The 17,759-nt window shown below is 39.7% G+C and overlaps 1 protein-coding gene across 1 annotated transcript in view; it reads right to left on the minus strand.

The window, feature by feature from the left end:
* Window positions 1–1,348: 1,348 nt before the first annotated feature.
* The window catches only part of grm6a (glutamate receptor, metabotropic 6a), a 46,787-nt gene continuing 30,376 nt past the window's right edge, over window positions 1,349–17,759 (minus strand). The window contains exons 11-17 of the mRNA XM_061985512.2: window positions 17,609–17,759; window positions 12,160–12,395; window positions 11,937–12,098; window positions 11,716–11,865; window positions 6,646–6,786; window positions 6,481–6,575; window positions 1,349–1,998 (exon numbers count right to left, since the gene is read on the minus strand). The exon at window positions 17,609–17,759 is cut by the window's right edge and continues 114 nt beyond it. Coding sequence (XP_061841496.2) covers window positions 6,495–6,575; window positions 6,646–6,786; window positions 11,716–11,865; window positions 11,937–12,098; window positions 12,160–12,395; window positions 17,609–17,759 — 921 coding nt within the window. The 3' untranslated portion in view covers window positions 1,349–1,998; window positions 6,481–6,494. The remainder of the gene's footprint in view (window positions 1,999–6,480; window positions 6,576–6,645; window positions 6,787–11,715; window positions 11,866–11,936; window positions 12,099–12,159; window positions 12,396–17,608) is intronic.

Here is a 17,759-nt window from a genome sequence, read left to right on the forward strand (position 1 = left end):
GAGAGTGTGCTGTCGAGGATGACACCCAGACTCTTGACTTGGGAGGAGGGGGAGACAGAGGAATTGCAGAGAGTAATGGACAAGCTGTTGGTTTTGGCGAGAATGGTTTTCGTACCGACAAGTAAGATTTCGGTTTTATGACTATTAGGGCTGCAACTAACGATTAATTTGATAATCGATTAATCTGTCGATTATTGCTTCGATTAATCGATTAATAATCGGATAAAAGAGACAAAATAAATTTCTATCCTTTCCAGTATTTTATTGGAAAAAAACAGCATACTGGCACCATACTTATTTTGATGATTGTTTCTCAGCTGTTTGTGAATGTTGCAGTTTATAAATAAAGGTTTATAAAAAATAAAAAATTACAAAATAAGAAAAATAAATAAATAAATAAAAAAGCCTCTGCGCATGCGCATAGCATAGATCTAACGAATTGATGACTAAATTAATCGGAAACTAGTTTTATAATCGATTTAATCGATTAGTTGTTGCAGCCCTAATTACTATTGAGTTGAAGGAAATTGGATGAGAACCACTACTTGAGTTCACTGAGGCAGTCTGTAAGGGAGGAAGGAGGAAGTTGGTTTGGTTGAAATGTAGATGTAGAGCGCCAATGACTTCACATCAAATATTCCACTTTGAACATTTTTTGGGGAAAATATTGCATATTTTGTGTTTTTGCCATAAAAAAAACTGGGTGGTCTTTAACAAAAAGGGCATTGGAAAAAACAACTTTATACCAAAAGGTAGATCTGAAGTTAATCTAGAGACTTAAGTGTTAAAAATAAAGGTATGACTTATTTTTAACGTCTTTATGAGTGGGGCCCTTTTAGATCCCCAATTATGTTAGTTGGCTCAAATAATAATCGTGTATATATATATATATATACCTATTTATGTGTGTATATATACACATGTGTATGTGTGTAGACATACATATAAATAGTATATATATATATATATATATATATATATATATACACACAAACACATTTACATACATATATTTATATGTGTATATACATATGTATGTATATATATACACACATATATATATATATATATATATATATATATATATATATTTATACAATATAAATATATACACAAAATATATATATATATATACATATACAGTATATATATATATATATATGTATATATACATATATATATATATACATATATATATATATATATATATATATATACAGTATATATATATATATATACAGTATATATATATATACACAGTATATATATATATATATATACTGTATATATATATATATATATATACTGTATATATATATATATATATATATACTGTATATATGCCTAATTTAAAACATTTTTTTTAGGACAGACCTGTGAACCAAACTTGAAGGGAGACCCAAAGGTTAAAAACAAATCTATATATTGCATGGTTTTGAAAATGAAAAATATCAAAATTGCCCCCGCGTGCTTTGATTTTTCAGTGTGCGGCCTTCAGTGGAAAAAGTTTGGACACCCGTGGATCAAACGATTGGCTAATGGATTCCACCTCATGTTATCAGAGTTTATAAGAAGAAAAAGAGTTAGAAATGAAGTCAGGTGTGAATAAAAGTCCAAGAATAAGAGATAGTTTTAAAAGCAGTGATCAGTGGAGACTCCAAATGAAAGAGTCCAGACTGTAGGTGAGAATGTGAGTAGGAATGTTTGTTTGTGATCATACATAGGCCCCGCCTGCAGCTGGGATAGGCTCCAGCTTCACCTTGACGACAGCCAGTGTAGAAACTAAACAGGCAATCTGTGACTATTTCAGCAATGATTCTAGCCTACTTTTTTTGTTTGGTGGCCTGATGTATGTGTGTCTTGGTGGAAACACTGCTTTACAAAACACCAGAAGAGATCAGGAGAAGACTGAAGGAACAGGAAGGAAGGCGGTGAACCGTGTGATCTTCACCACGCCACCATCAGGTGTGCAGGGATTGATCAGACTCACATGGCGTCCTGCCAAGAAAATAGAACAGGAAATGTAGCATGTAAATATTATGTCGTTTGTAATACGCCAGTACAGAGGTGTCCCACGTGCAATTACAGCCCGCAGCACATTGTAAAAATACTATCAAAAGAGCAAACAGGTGAAATGTAACAATAAAAAGCTGCAATATTGATTAATAACACAAAGCTGTTCTGGGCACTCTGGCTTGTTGTGATTTTGGACTAAATCGCAAATTGGAAAACATCTTGGAGACGACGTCTGCTCTGCATGGCGAAATATGATGAATTTAAAGATCCGAAATAGACATTTAGGGTGAAAAGTTTGAATTTGTTTTCGCTCAAACACAAACATTCTAATCTGGACGGTTTTCCCTGGGTGAAGGCAACGTGGCGAGGTCGTTACTTCGAGATTTCCCTAGAGTACAGCAACAAACTCCTTCCCAGTCTCTAGTAGACATACACCAGTTGTTTGTTGACTTTTGTTGGACTGACTGGCTGTGTTAGCGTGTTTGCGACACACACCCGACCGCCGTCCCGAGTTGTATGTCATAATATGTATTTTTGGGATTTTTTCCCCTGGTTTTCTAACTAAAACTCAAAACTGTCATTGTTCAAAAAATAATACCGAATCAAAATCAATGTTGTTATAAACTACTGACCTATTTAATAATCCAATTACTTCACATCAAATATTCCATTTTGAAAAATGTTTTGAGGAAAATGTTTGCATATTTTGTGGTTTTGCCATGAAAAAATATTTATTAATAAAACATAAAAAAATGAAACATTTTATGGCAATAGGTAGATCTGAAGTTGATCGATAGATATTCAAACATTGAAAGTAAAATAAAACATTACTTTTTTAAACACTTATAAGTGGGGGCCTTTTGGATCCCCAAAATCTTGTTGAAATGTTTTCCCCAAAAAATAATAATGAATCAAAATCAATGTTGTTATGAATTATCAACCTATTTAAAGCTCCAATTCCTTCACTTCAAATATTGCATTTTAAAAAATGCTTTGGGGAAGATTTGACATATTTATGGTTTTGTATTACAAAACATTATTTTTTTCAATTATAAAAAAAAACAAACATACAACATAAAAAAATTAAAACTTTATGGCAACAGATGGATCAAAAGTGGATTTATAGATATTTAAACGTTGAAAGTAAAAAAATATTAAATATAAAATTTTAACACTTTTATTTAGTCTAAATTGTTTTTTAAACGGTCATTGTTGCAAAATTATAACAAATCAAATCAATGTTATCAATTATTGACATATTTAATAATCCAATTACTTCACATCAAATATTACACTTTGAAAAAAATGTTTTGGGGAAAATGTTACATATTCTGTGGTTTTGCCATTAAAAAAAGTGTTTTAAAAACTTTATGGCAAGGGATAGATCTGAAGTTGATCTATAGATATTTAAATGTTGAAAGTAAATCAAATATTAATATATTTTTTAACACTTTTATGAGTGGGGGGGGCCTTTTGGATCTCCAAAATCTTTAGTCAGATTTGTTTTTAAACTGACATTGTACAAAAATAATAATGAATCATTGACATTCAAAACTCTAATGACTTTGCATTTAATATTCCATTTTGAAAAATGTCTTGGGGAAAATGTTGATTATTTTGTGTTTTTTGCCATAAAAATGTTCAAAAAGGGCATAAAACATTAAAAAAACAACAACAAATGAATCAAAATCAATGTTGTTATGATTTATTTACATATTTGAGGCTCCAATTACTTCACAACAAATCTTTAATTTTTGAAAATTGTTTTGGGGAACAGTTTTGCATATTTGGTATTTTTGCTGTAATAAACAGGGGTTTCTTTGGGGGAAAAAGGGGCATGAAACATTTTTAAAATGACCAGGGTTAGATCTGAAGTTGATTTATAGATTAAACGTCGAAAGTAAAAAAATATTAACACATTACTTGTGTTTTAACACTAATGAGTGGGTAGAAGGGGGGGGGGGCTTTTTGAAACCCCGAAAACCTTAGTCTGATATTTTGTAAACTGTCATTGTTCAAAAAATAATGATAAATCAAAATCAATGTTGTTATGAATTATTGACATATTTAAGGCTCCAATTCCTTCACACCAAACATTGTCATTTGAAATATTTTCTGGGGAAAATATTTTATATTTGGTGTGTTTGCCATGAAAACAGGGTTTTCTTTGGAAAAAAAGTGGCATAAAAACGGCATCGGCTCATGATTTTGCATTATTGCCGAAGCATTTGATTATTTGCTTGTTTTACGTTCGCTTGAAAAAAACTAAATAGATTTTAGAGTAAAAAAAGCCAGAATTTTATCGTAAAAGTTGCAGTGTTTTTTACGGCACATTACTGTAAATTGAATGGAAAAACAGTACCACTGTTTTACAGTAAAATCTAGAGTTGTTAGTTTTATAGTGTATTACTGTAAAAAAAAAAAAATTTTTTTAACCATAAAGTCTATTGTCATTTTTACAGTGCACAATTCGATAACTTGCTTTGAAATCATAAGTCAAGCTGATATTCAAGTACTTGTTTTTATTTAAAAAATATAACATTTTGTTGCATTATTAGATAATATTAAACATTTTAAAAGATATGTATATAAAGATGAACATGCAGTTCATGCATCTTTTGAACGTCAAAATGAAAAGAACAAATACATTCAGTAAGAAAATATTCTTTATTAAAACATATTATTACCATTTCGCGGGCCATATAAAATGATCTGGCGCCCGAGCCTTGAGTTTGACACGTGTGATCTACAGATATTTATTTAAGTGTTGAAAGTTAAAAAAGGACTTATTTTAAATCCTTTAATGACCGACACCATTTTAAGTCCGGGGGATCTTTAACGTTCACCAAAATCGAGGGTCGCCCTAATAGTTACAATAAACATTGTATGGAAAATATCAAACTGGCTGCAGCATGCTTTCATTTTTCAGTGATTCCCAACCACTGTGCTGTGGCAGTTATTTAGTCCAGAGAATTAGTGGCACGATGCCAGTGATGCATGGTGACAGGCAGAACAATGACATGCTCTTCCACTAGAGGGCACTAGGTGATTAATTACCTACTGACCTTTGGCCACTCTTGGCTAAATTTAGTGATTTTATCAAATCAGATTCCATTTTTTACTAGTTCTAGGAAGAATTGGACACCCTTAATTTAGTGCTTAGTAGGGTTGTACGGTATACCGGTATTAGTATAGCACCGCGATACTAATGAATCATATTCGGTACTATACCGCCTCTAAAAAGTACCGGTCCCCCAAACCCCGCGCTCCTGTCGTCGTCACGTCGTGACATTGCTGGTTTACGAGCAGAGGAGCATGTTCGGCAGCGCGCGCACACAGAGTACTTACAAGCAGACACAGTGTGTAGACAGAAAAAGGAGAATGGACGCATTTTGACTTAAAAACTAAAGATAAAGGTGAAGTTATAACACAGAAACGCCCTCAGGAAGAGGTGCTTTAAGACATGGCTAGCGAGCCAGCGGCTAAAGTCGATCCGTAGTGTTTTAGCTACTACTAAATCACTAATCCTCGCCTTCATAGCGACAAAGTAAGTTTCTTACAAGTATCCTCCCTGCAGGACGAGGAATAGCTAAACATGCTTCACTACACACCGTAGCTCACCGGCGCCAAAATGTAAACAAACGCGAGTGGTGGATCTACATCTAACATCCACTGTAATGATATCAAGTACAGGAGCGTATCTGGTCGATACTACTATGACTACGTTTATATTTTTTGGCATCACAACATCTTCTTTCGTTGAAAAAAAACGTATATTATGTTTCTAAACTCAGGAAATACATCCCTGGACACATGAGGACTTTGAATATGACCAATGTATGATCCTGTAACTACTTGGTATCGGATTGATACCTAAATTTGTGGTATCTTTCAAAACTAATGTAAAGTATCAAACAACAGAAGAATAAGTGATTATTACATTTTAACAGAAGTGTCGAGAGAACATGTTAAAAGAGAAAGTAAGCAGATATTAACAGTAAATGAACAAGTAAATTAATAATCCATTTTCTACCACTTGTCCTTAATAATATTGACAAAATAATAGAAGGATAAAAGACAATATGTTACTGCATACGTCAGCAGACTAATTAGGAGCCTTTGTTTGTTTACTTACTACTAAAAGACAAGTTGTCTAGTATGTTCACTATTTTATTTAAGGACAAACTTGCAATAATAAACATATGTTTAATGTACCCTAAGATTTTTTGTTCAAATAAAGCCAATAATACAATTTTGTGTGCTCCCCTTTATTTAGAAAAGTATCAAAAAGCACCGAAAAGTATCGAAATAATTTTAGTACAGGTACCAGTACCAAAATATTGGTATCGGGACAACAGTAGTGCTAAGCATGTCAATAAAGTTCAGGATTTTGTAGCTAGTTCTAGTCAGTACTCGGGCAGCAGCATTCAGTAATCCATGTAACTGTAGAGTAGTCAAGAGTACCTTCATGCTTGGGGTCACTGCGTCCTGTCCGGCTCGAAGTTGCTCTTTCCGTTCTGTTGGGACTTGCGAGACATCTGAGCAGCCTGGACCACACCCTGCCAAACAAGAGTCAGCTTTGGCAAGCAGAGGAGACGTGAAGACGGGGAGGGGGTGGGCCTCACACACCTTGAAGCTTCTTTTCCTCTTGGGGATGTTCTGCTCGGGGTGGAAGAGGATGACGTAGACTTTGGGGATGTAGAGCATGCCCAGGGAGACGGAGGCGCTGAGAGTCATGGACACGGTCAGGGTGGCCGTCTGGATGAACATCTGGGGGGGGGGACCAAGTCATGTCTTGTTACACCAAGTCGCTGCTGACATGAGCGCTTGTCCACTTAACCCAAATTGACAGCATGAACAAACATGGGATCGTTGTGGCTTGTGCTGCCCTTTGAGACACTCGTGATTTAGGGCTTTATAAGTAAACATTGATTGATTGATTGAAACATGTCATGCTGTGTAGTCGTAGTAACGCTGAATGTTCATAATGATGACGTTGACAACACCATTTGTCCGCTTTTGGCCTCAAGTTTTAAGTCAACAGACGCGGTCACGTAGACTTAAGCAAGCACTTTTTAGTAGGGGTGTCAAAAAAAATAGATTTTCAAATTAATCACAATTTCAAAAATGCTTTTTAAATCTTTTTATTTTTGTATTTATTTATTTTTATTTCCAATCTGTCCTGTCCAGCCACTTAGACAAATCATCATGTAGATGATCTATATCTGCTGTACACACTGACTTTACACTTCTCTTGTTGCCCTATTTGTATTTGACTTTAATAAATGTTTGGCTGGAATTGTAATAAATAAAACCAGTTTTCTTTTAAGTAAAATAGAAATTGATCAGAGCTGTTCATTTAATGGAGGAATGTAGTTAATCATAGAATTGGCACCCAATGTTATTAAAAAGTATTCATTTGAAATCAATAATCGATTCTGAAAGAATTATATATTATTATTACATATTATTGGATATAAGGAGAACACAGTGGACCTGATGAGTTGGTACACATAGACGGGTTGTCAACATAAACGGAGCGACTTTGTGTAAAATAAGACCTCTTTGGGTCTCAAGTTTTATCGACAAAATCGGTCAATGTTGACTTAACTTAAGTTCTTATTCGTAATAAGAAGAACACTATGGACCAGGACTTGAAGAGTTGGTCCACATAGACGGGTTGTCAACATAAACGGAACAACTTTATGTAGAAATGACCCCTTTGGTCCTCAAGTTTTATCGACAAAATAGGTCAATGTTGACTTAACCTTAACTTAAGCACTTTTTAGCAATAGGAACAACATGAAGAACTGTGTCTTAAAGAGATGGTTTACATAAATGGGTTGTCGACATAAACGGAGCGACTTTTTGTAGAAATTATCTCTTTGAGTCTCAAGTTTTATTGACAAAATGGTCAACGTTGACTTAAGCTTAACTTCACTTAAGCACTTTTTAGTAATAAGAAGAACACGATGGACCAGGACCAGAAGAGTTGGTCCACATAGGCGGGTTGTCAACATAAATGGGGCAACTTGATGTAGAAATTACCCCTTTGGTCCTCAAGTTTTATTGACAAAATTGGTCAACGTTGACTTAACCTTAACTTCACTTATCTTAAGCACTTTTCAGTAATAAAAAACACCATGGACCAAGTCTTGAAGAGTTGGTTTACATAACATACATACATACGGCTTGACTTCCGGTTCCGGTTCACCGTGCGTGACTGCTCGCTGACTGCTCGCTGTTTCGAAAAAGCTAAGTATCGTTCTATTTGTGTGCTTTTAAATTGTTCTGCAGCTTTCTTTATTACTTTCTCAACATATTTAGTAGTACTATTTAACTTGCAAATCACCCACATGCGTCTCCCATAATAATGTGACCTCGGACTATGTTAAGGTAACGTGCGGAGTTCCTCAGGGTTCGGTTCTTGGCCCTGCACTCTTTAGTATTTACATGCTGCCGCTAGGCGACATCATACGCAAATACGGTGTTAGCTTTCATTGTTATGCTGATGACACCCAACTCTACATGCCCCTAAAGCTGACCAACACGCCGGATTGTAGTCAGCTGGAGGCGTGTCTTAATGAAATTAAACAATGGATGTCCGCTAACTTCTTGCAACTCAACGCCAAGAAAACGGAAATGCTGATTATCGGTCCTGCTAAACACCGACATTTATTTAATAATATCACCTTAACATTTGACAACCAAACAATTACACAAGGCGAATCAGTAAAGAATCTGGGTATTATCTTCGATCCAACTCTCTCGTTTGAATCACACATTAAGAGTGTTACTAAAACGGCCTTCTTCCATCTCCGTAATATCGCTAAAATTCGTTCTATTTTATCCACTAGCGACGCTGAGATCATTATTCATGCGTTCGTTACGTCTCGTCTCGACTACTGTAACGTATTATTTTCGGGTCTCCCTATGTCTAGCATTAAAAAATTACAGTTGGTACAAAATGCGGCTGCTAGACTTTTGACAAGAACAAGAAAGTTTGATCATATTACGCCTATACTGGCTCACCTGCACTGGCTTCCTGTGCACTTAAGATGTGACTTTAAGGTTTTACTACTTACGTATAAAATACTACACGGTCTAGCTCCGTCCTATCTTGTCGATTGCATTGTACCATATGTCCCGGCAAGAAATCTGCGTTCAAAGAACTCCGGCTTATTAGTGATTCCCAGAGCCCCAAAAAAGTCTGCGGGCTATAGAGCGTTTTCTATTCGGGCTCCAGTACTATGGAATACCCTCCCGGTAACAATTAGAGATGCTACCTCAGTAGAAGCATTTAAGTCCCATCTTAAAACTCATTTGTATACTCTAGCCTTTAAATAGCCCCCCTGTTAGACCAGTTGATCTGCCGTTTCTTTTCTTTTCTCCTCTGCTCCCCTTTTCCTTGAGGGGGGGGGGGGGGCACAGGTCCGGTGGCCATGGATGAAGTGCTGGCTGTCCAGAGTCGGGACCCGGGGTGGGCCTGTGCATCGGCTGGGAACATCTCTACGCTGCTGACCCGTCTCCGCTCGGGATGGTGTCCTGCTGGCCCCACTATGGACTGGACTCTTACTATTATGTTGGATCCACTATGGACTGGACTCTCACAATATTATGTCAGACCCACTCGACATCCATTGCTTTCGGTCTCCCCTAGAGGGGGGGGGTTACCCAAATATGCGGTCCTCTCCAAGGTTTCTCATAGTCATTCACATCGACGTCCCACTGGGGTGAGTTTTTCCTTGCCCGTATGTGGGCTTTGTACCGAGGATGTCGTGATTTAGGGCTATATAAATAAAGATTGATTGATTGATTGATTGATTGATGATAAATGGGTTGTCGACATGAACGGGGCGACTTTTTGTAGAAATGACGCCTTTGGTCCTCAAACCTTTGATCAACGTTGACTTAACCTTAACTTAACTTAAGCACTTTTTAGTCAAAAGAAAAACATGACGGCCCAGGACTTGAAGAGTTTTTTTTACATAAATGGGTTGTCGACATAAACGGAGCGACTTTTTGTAGAAATGATCTCTTTGAGTGTCAAGTTTTATCGACAAAATCAGTTAACATCGACTTTTTAACCTTAACTTGACTTCAGAACTTTTTAGCAATAGGTACAACATGATGAATTGTATCTTAAAGAGATGGTTTATATAAATGGGTTGTCGACATAAACAAGACGACTTTTTGTAGAAATGACGCCTTTGGTCCTCAAGTTTTATCGTGACAAAATCGGTCAACGTTGACTTAACCTTAACTTAAGCACTTTTTAGTAATAAGAAGAACACAACGGACCAAGACTTGGTTGGAGCGATTTTATGTAAAATTATGTAAAATTGTATTATGTAAAATAAGATCTCTTTGGGTCTGAAGTTTTATCGACAAAATCGGTCAACGTTGACTTAACCTTAACTTAACTTAAGCACTTTTTAGTAAAAAGAAAAACACGATGGACCAGGACTTGATGGTAAACATAGACGGGTTGTCAACATAAACGGAGCGATTTTATGTAAAATAAGATCTCTTTGGGTCTCAAGTTTTATCGACATAACCGGTCAACATTGACTTAACCTTAACTTAAGTACTTTTTAGTAATAAAAAATACCATGGACCAAGTCTTGAAGAGTTGGTTTACATAAATGGGTTGTCGACATAAACGGGGCGACTTTTTGTAGAAATGACGCCTTTGGTCCTCAAGCCTTTGGTCAACGTTGACTTAACCTTAACTTAACTTAAGCTTTCTAGTCAAAAGAAAAACATGATGGCCCAGGACTTGATGGTCTACATAAATGGGTTGTCGACATAAAAGGAGCAACTTTCTGTAGAAATGATCTCTTTGAGTGTCAAGTTTTAGAGACATAATCGGTCAACGTCGACTTAACCTTAACTTCACTTAAGACATGAAATGTCTGGTTTGGTCTATGTCAGGGGTCGGCAACCCAAAATGTTGAAAAAGCCATATAGGAACAAAAATACAATAACAAATATGTCTCTAGCCGCAAACAAATTAAAAGCCATATTACATACAGATAGTGTGTCATGAGATATACATTGAATTGAGATGACTTAAAGGAAACTAAATGACCTCAAATATAGCTACAGATGAGGCATAATGATGCAATATGTACATATAGCTAGCCTAAATAACATGTTAGTATTGATTAGCTTGCAGTCATGCAGTGACCAAATATGTCTGTTTAGCACACCACACAAGTCAATAACATCAACAAAACTCACCTTTGTGCATTCATGCACAACGTTGAAAGTTTGGTGGACAAAATGAGACAGAAAAAGAAGTGGCATAAAACACGTCCCAGAAAGTCGGAGAAAGTTATACATGTAAACAAACTACGGTGAGTTCAAGGACCGCCAAAATTATTAAGACAAAACGGCGCTCGCCAAATACTCGAATCAGTGAAGCAGGTTTAATATAGACAATTAGGGAGGTTTGTGTCATGTTTGTCCTCCTACAGAAACCATATTAAAACAAAAAATATTTTTTTTCCCCCTCATCTTTTTCCATTTTTCATATATTTTTGAAAAAGCTTCAGAGAGCCACTCGGGCGGCGCTAAAGAGCCGCATGCGGCTCTAGAGCCGCGGGTTGCCGACCCCTGGTCTATGTCAACAACCGCTTATGTCGATGTCAGGGTTGGTTTTAGCATCTTTAATGGTGCTGGTCTGTGACTCCTCACCTTTTCTGTGGACTGCGCCGTGCCAAAGAAGATGGGCAGGAAGGCCAGCCAGACGATACAAGTGGTGTACATGGTGAAGCCGATGGGCTTGGCCTCGTTGAACGTCTCTGGGACTTTGCGGCTTTTCACGGCGTACACGGTGCACGTCACCTAGCAACAGAAACGGGCAGCGGGTGACGCGGCGGAGGCGTGGGCTCGGCCGGACGGACGGCGCATGTTACCATGAGGACCATGCTGTAGCTGAGGCAGCAGATGAGCGACAGGTCCAACATGTCGCACTTGAGAATCCCTCGGGCCAGGTCGGGGTTGGGGGGGCGGAGCTCGTCGTAGTCCACGATGGTGTGAGGCGGGACGACGGCGAACCACACAAACACACCAAACACCTGGCAAACACGGGGTGCGTCAGCACACAAACAGGAAATGGCGCGACGCCCGTGTCCCTACCTGGACGGAGACGAGGACGAAGGTGATGAGCAGCTGGGAGGCGGGGCTGATGAACTTGGGCGGCGTGACCGACCTCTTGCCCTGCTCAAATATCCGGTAGATGCGGTTGGTTTTGGTCAGCATGGCCGAGTAGGTGATGGCTGTGCCCAGGCCCAGCAGGAGGCGCCGCAGGGCACACACCACCACGCCCGGCTCGGCGATCATCAGGAAAGTGATCAAGTAGATCAAAAAGATCCCTGCGGGGGAAGCATGTTGTACAAATGTGACATGTAGCGCTATTATTGTGAAGACCTAGAAGTGTGTGACTGGTGGGAAAAAGAGAGCTCTTAAAGGGGAGCTGCGCTCTTTTTGGAATTTTGCCTATCGTTCACAATCATTATGAGAGATAAGAACACACCTTTTTGGGGATTTTAAAGATGAAAAAAAGAGATGCGGCTAATTAGAGTCACCGTTGTAGCCTTCAAAGTCTCTAAAACAACTTCAATGATTTATATACACACTGCAAGTATATATATATAATGTAGTAACAGACACCTTCATAACAATATGTAATATTCTTTCTTTCTTTGTTTTTAATGATTGTCACACACACACTAGGTGTGGTGAAATTATTCTCTGCATTTGACCCATCACCCTTGATCACCACCTGGGAGGGGAGTGGAGCAGTGAGCAGCAGCCGTGGCCACGCCCGGGAACCCTTTTGGTGATTTAACCCCCAATTCCAACCCTTGATGCTGAGTGTCAAGCAGGGAGGTAATGGGTCCCATTTTTATAGTTTTTGGTATACACTTGGCCGGGGTTTGAACTCACGACCTACCAATCTCAGGGCGGACACTCTAACCACAAGGCCCCTGAGTTATGTACAATATACAAACTGCAAGTATATATATAATGTAGTAACAGACACCTTCATAACAATATGTAATATGTACAATATACACACTGTAAGTATATATATAATGTAGTAACAGACACCTTCATAACAATATGTAATATGTACAATATTTACCGTATTTTCTTCATTTGAATTATTACCGGTACAAATTCTTTGGCACATTGATTTTTGTTTCCGTAGCAAGGCACTCCTGACTTCTGGCAACAAATGTGTGTTCCTACTTTCGGAATCAAACACGAGTGTGTTCTGTAATCAAGGTAAACTTGGTAACAGACAACAAAGACGACTATTTTTGGATAAATGAGGATTCACAACCTTATATTTTTTAAGCTGAATATACGGAGGATGAACTACTGCTGCTAGAAGTGAGCATGAAGGAAGGGTAAGACGTTGGAGCAGACGGAAGCTGAGAGAGTGAGGTGAAAGCGACTCCATTCATCCATCCATCCATCCATCTTCTTCCGCTTATCCGAGGTCGAGTCGCGGGGGCAGCAGCCTAAGCAGGGAAGCCCAGACTTCCCTCTCCCCAGCCACTTCGTCCAGCTCCTCCCGGGGGATCCCGAGGCGTTCCCAGGCCAGCCGGGATATATAGTCTTCCCAACGTGTCCTGGGTCTTCCCCGTGGCCTACTACCGGTCGGACGTGCCCTAAACACCTCCCTAGGGAGGCGTTCGGGTGGCATCCTGACCAGATGCCCAAACCACCTCATCTGGCTCCTCTCGATGTGGAGGAGCAGCGGCTTTACTTTGAGCTCCCCCCGGATGACAGAGCTTCTCACCCTATCTCTAAGGGAGAGCCCCGCCACCCGGCGGAGGAAACTCATTTCGGCCGCTTGTACCCGTGATCTTGTCCTTTCGGTCATGACCCAAAGCTCATGACCATAGGTGAGGATGGGAACGTAGATCGACCGGTAAATCGATAGCTTTGCCTTCCGGCTCAGCTCCTTCTGTTAGGATTTGATCACGGTGATCCCAGGATGCAGAGACGAGAGGCAATGTTGAATAATAAAAAAGGGAATATTTAATAAATCCAACAAGTGCAACAAAAGGCGATGGGGCAAAAAACGCACACCATGAATAAACAACAAAAACAGGTTCCACAGTGGTCGGCAGGGAGGTAGGCCAGGGCGCACTGAACACAGCAATAAGTCCAACACAAAAATCCTCTTTACCTCAGGGGGGGCTAGGAAGCAAGCACAAAGATGTGAGGGATTACAGGAATAAGGAGTGGCAACATACCGGGACTGATGAAATGAAGCAGGCACATGCACGTGGGAGGTGCAGGAGACAATAACCGGCGAGGCCAAGCTGACCGTGACGTGCCTATATACCGGAGTGCTAATTGCGAGCAGGTGTGCATCAAGGTCCGCCCCTCGCCGAGGACAAATCACTAGAAGCACAGGTGTAGACAAGAGGAGAAAGCAGGAAAAACACTAAAAACACAACACCTTCTTCACCACAACGGATCGATACAGCGTCCGCATTACCGAAGACGCCGCACCGATCCGCCTGTCGATCTCACGATCCACTCTTCCCTCACTCGTGAACAAGACTCCGAGGTACTTGAACTCCTCCACTCGGGGCAAGATCTCCTCCCCAACCAGGAGATGGCACTCCACCCTTTTCCGGGCGAGAACCATGGACTCGGACTTGGAGGTGCTGATTCCCATCCCAGTCGCTTCACACTCGGCTGCAAACCGATCCAGTGAGAGCTGAAGATCTTGGCCAGATGAAGCCATCAGGACCACATCATCCGCAAAAAGCAGAGACCTAATCCTGCAGCCACCAAACCAGATACCCTCAACGCCCTGACTGCGCCTAGAAATTCTGTCAATAAAGATTATGAACAGAATCGGTGACAAAGGGCAGCCTTGGCGGAGACCAACCCTCACTGGAAACGAGTCCGACTTACTGCCAGCAATGCGGACCAAGCTCTGACACTGATTATACAGGGAGCGAACCGCCACAATCAGACAGTCCGTTACCCCATACTCTCTAAGCACTCCCCACAGGACTTCCCGGGGTACCCGGTCGAATGCCTTCTCCAAGTCCACAAAGCACATGTAGACTGGTTGGGCAAACTCCCATGCACCCTCAAGGACCCTGCCGAGAGTATAGAGCTCGTCCACAGTTCCACGACCAGGACGAAAACCACACTGTTCCTCCTGAATCCGAGGTTCGACTATCCGGCGTAGCCTCCTCTCCAGTACACCTGAATAGACCTTACCGGGAAGGCTGAGGAGTGTGATCCCACGATAGTTGGAACACACCCTCCGGTTCCCCTTCTTAAAGAGAGGAACCACCACCCCGGTCTGCCAATCCAGAGGTACCGCCCTTGATGTCCACGCGATGTTGCAGAGTCTTGTCAACCAAGACAGCCCCACAACATCCAGAGCCCTAAGGAACTCCGGGCGGATCTCATCCACCCCCGGGGCCTTGCCACCGAGGAGCTTTTTAACTACCTCGGCAACCTCAGCCCCAGAAATAGGAGAGCCCACCACAGATTCCCCAGGCACTGCTTCCTCATAGGAAGACGTGCTGGTAGGATTGAGGAGGTCTTCGAAGTATTCCCTCCACCGATCCACAACATCCGCAGTCTAGGTCAGCAGAACACCATCCTCACCATACACGGTGTTGACATTGCACTGCTTCCCCTTGAAAGCGACTCGAACCAGCAAAATGTAGAACTTGAAGCAAAGCTATTTCGACATAAATGGAGTGCTTATGCAAATAAACCGGAAAAAATGTCCCCGGACAGCAAGTAAGTCGCACTTTATATTAATGATGATACATGCAGCACATCATGCGTCTATGCTGTCTGGCTAGCTGAGTAGAAACAAAACATGAAATAATACTTTACAGATACTTTAGAATGATTGTTCTTTTTGTTCACTCAGTACAGATTGGTGTTCTATCACATTGTTGTGTATTACAAACTCAACGTGTTTCGTGTTGACGTAGAAGCTAGCTTATCTCTTTCCGTAGTTAGCTTTTACGGCTAATACTGTAGCATGTCGATGTGTTACTACTCTAGAAAAAGAGTTCCTCAGTGTTCTCTCTTACAATAACAATGTTGCTACAGCTTGGTTATTATACAGGTTACAGAACGTAAATTAGGTATTGTTGATGGTTTTTTAATGTATTTTTAAAGTGATTTAGAGGTATAATTGATTTCTAACATTAGATGCATTGCTAGCCACTTAGAATGAGCCAATGTTATATGTTAAAATACAAAAGAAAAAAAAACCTTTTGTCTTCTTGTCTCATGATTGTGAACGATAGGCAAAAAGTGCCGTTCCCTTTTAGCGGTGACCGTGTTTGAAGGACACAAGACTGTTGACTTTCAAGTAGGACTGGGCGATAAAACGATATATCGTAATCAATATCAATAAAAAATGTGCTTGATAAAATGTCCAATCATTTTCTTTTCTTTTTCGTCAGAAGAGAGCAGAAGTTGCGAAGCAAGGTTGATTGCTTGAACAAAGGCACTCGCCAATCAGGTAAAAGTATTAACTTTTAAGTTTGGTTGTCTCGGGGGTTAAATCTTTGCATGGAGTGAGAAGAGAAAGTCAAAATGAAGAAATTGTAGAAAAAAGAGAAAAAAGTCACCAAGACAGTATGGCACTTTTGGGGATTTTTTTCAAAGGGACGGTAGTCAGACAAAGACCACCTTAGCCGCCCTCACCCTTTAGAGCACAGCTGTAACTTCCTAAGACTAAACCTGCAGAAAATAGTTCTTCTCAGGTTTGTTTGTATGTTTACATTTTCACACTTTGCACTGTTTTCTTACACTTTATTAAGCATTTCTTACATGTTCCTTATTTTTGCGCCTTCATTTTAAGAAGTTGTGTTTTTAATATTTTGTTTACATTGATTGTTTTCCATGTTTTCCTTTCTGCCTTGATATACATTATATTATATATTATAATCAAAGGAAGGTTACATTTCCAATAAAATATTTTTTCTCCTGCTCCTTATTTTCCGTGAGTTATAAAAATATCAATAATTATCGATATTGACATTTATATCGTGATACAGTTTTCAGGCGTATCGCCCCGCCCTACTTTTAAGAAGTTGTTTTCTTCTCACTCTCGCCTCCTCTGCGCTGCACTTGGGTAACACTTTCATAAAAAGCTCTCAAAGCTGAGCCAATGAGTTTGTTTTGGTCGGTCTTCCGGAATCAAGTCTGCACATGTGCAGTAGCGTGGAATAGTCCATTGCGTAAGAAGGATGAGGGGTGGTCGCTGTCGAAAATGATCATAATAAAAAATGTACAGTAGTACCTCAACTTACAAAATTGATTGGTTTGTGCTACAAAATGTTTTTGCCTAACTATCATAGTTTCTATTTTGTTAACATCTAATTAACGTGTTATTATTCATAACCAGATGTGTATTGTCTAACTATGTTTGGGGCTGTTTGAGTAATAACACATTCATAAACATAAAAACTATAATAGTTAAGACAAAAAAGATTTGCAGCACAATGGAATGGCGATGTTATTTTAATAGATGTAAACTTCACACAAGTGTTCATTATTGGTATCCGCTGCGTACCTGTCAGTAACACGTAGCTGAGCTCTCTTCCCGCCGCTCGGACGATGGGCGTGTCGTTAAAGCGGACGAAGGCGATGACGACTGTGCTGGTTGCTAGGATACCAAGCATCGAAAGAGAGGCGGGCACTAGGGCCCAGGGGGAGTTCCACTC

The sequence above is a fragment of the Nerophis lumbriciformis genome, linkage group LG23 (assembly GCF_033978685.3).
Source record: "Nerophis lumbriciformis linkage group LG23, RoL_Nlum_v2.1, whole genome shotgun sequence".
In the NCBI taxonomy this organism is placed as follows: domain Eukaryota; kingdom Metazoa; phylum Chordata; class Actinopteri; order Syngnathiformes; family Syngnathidae; genus Nerophis; species Nerophis lumbriciformis.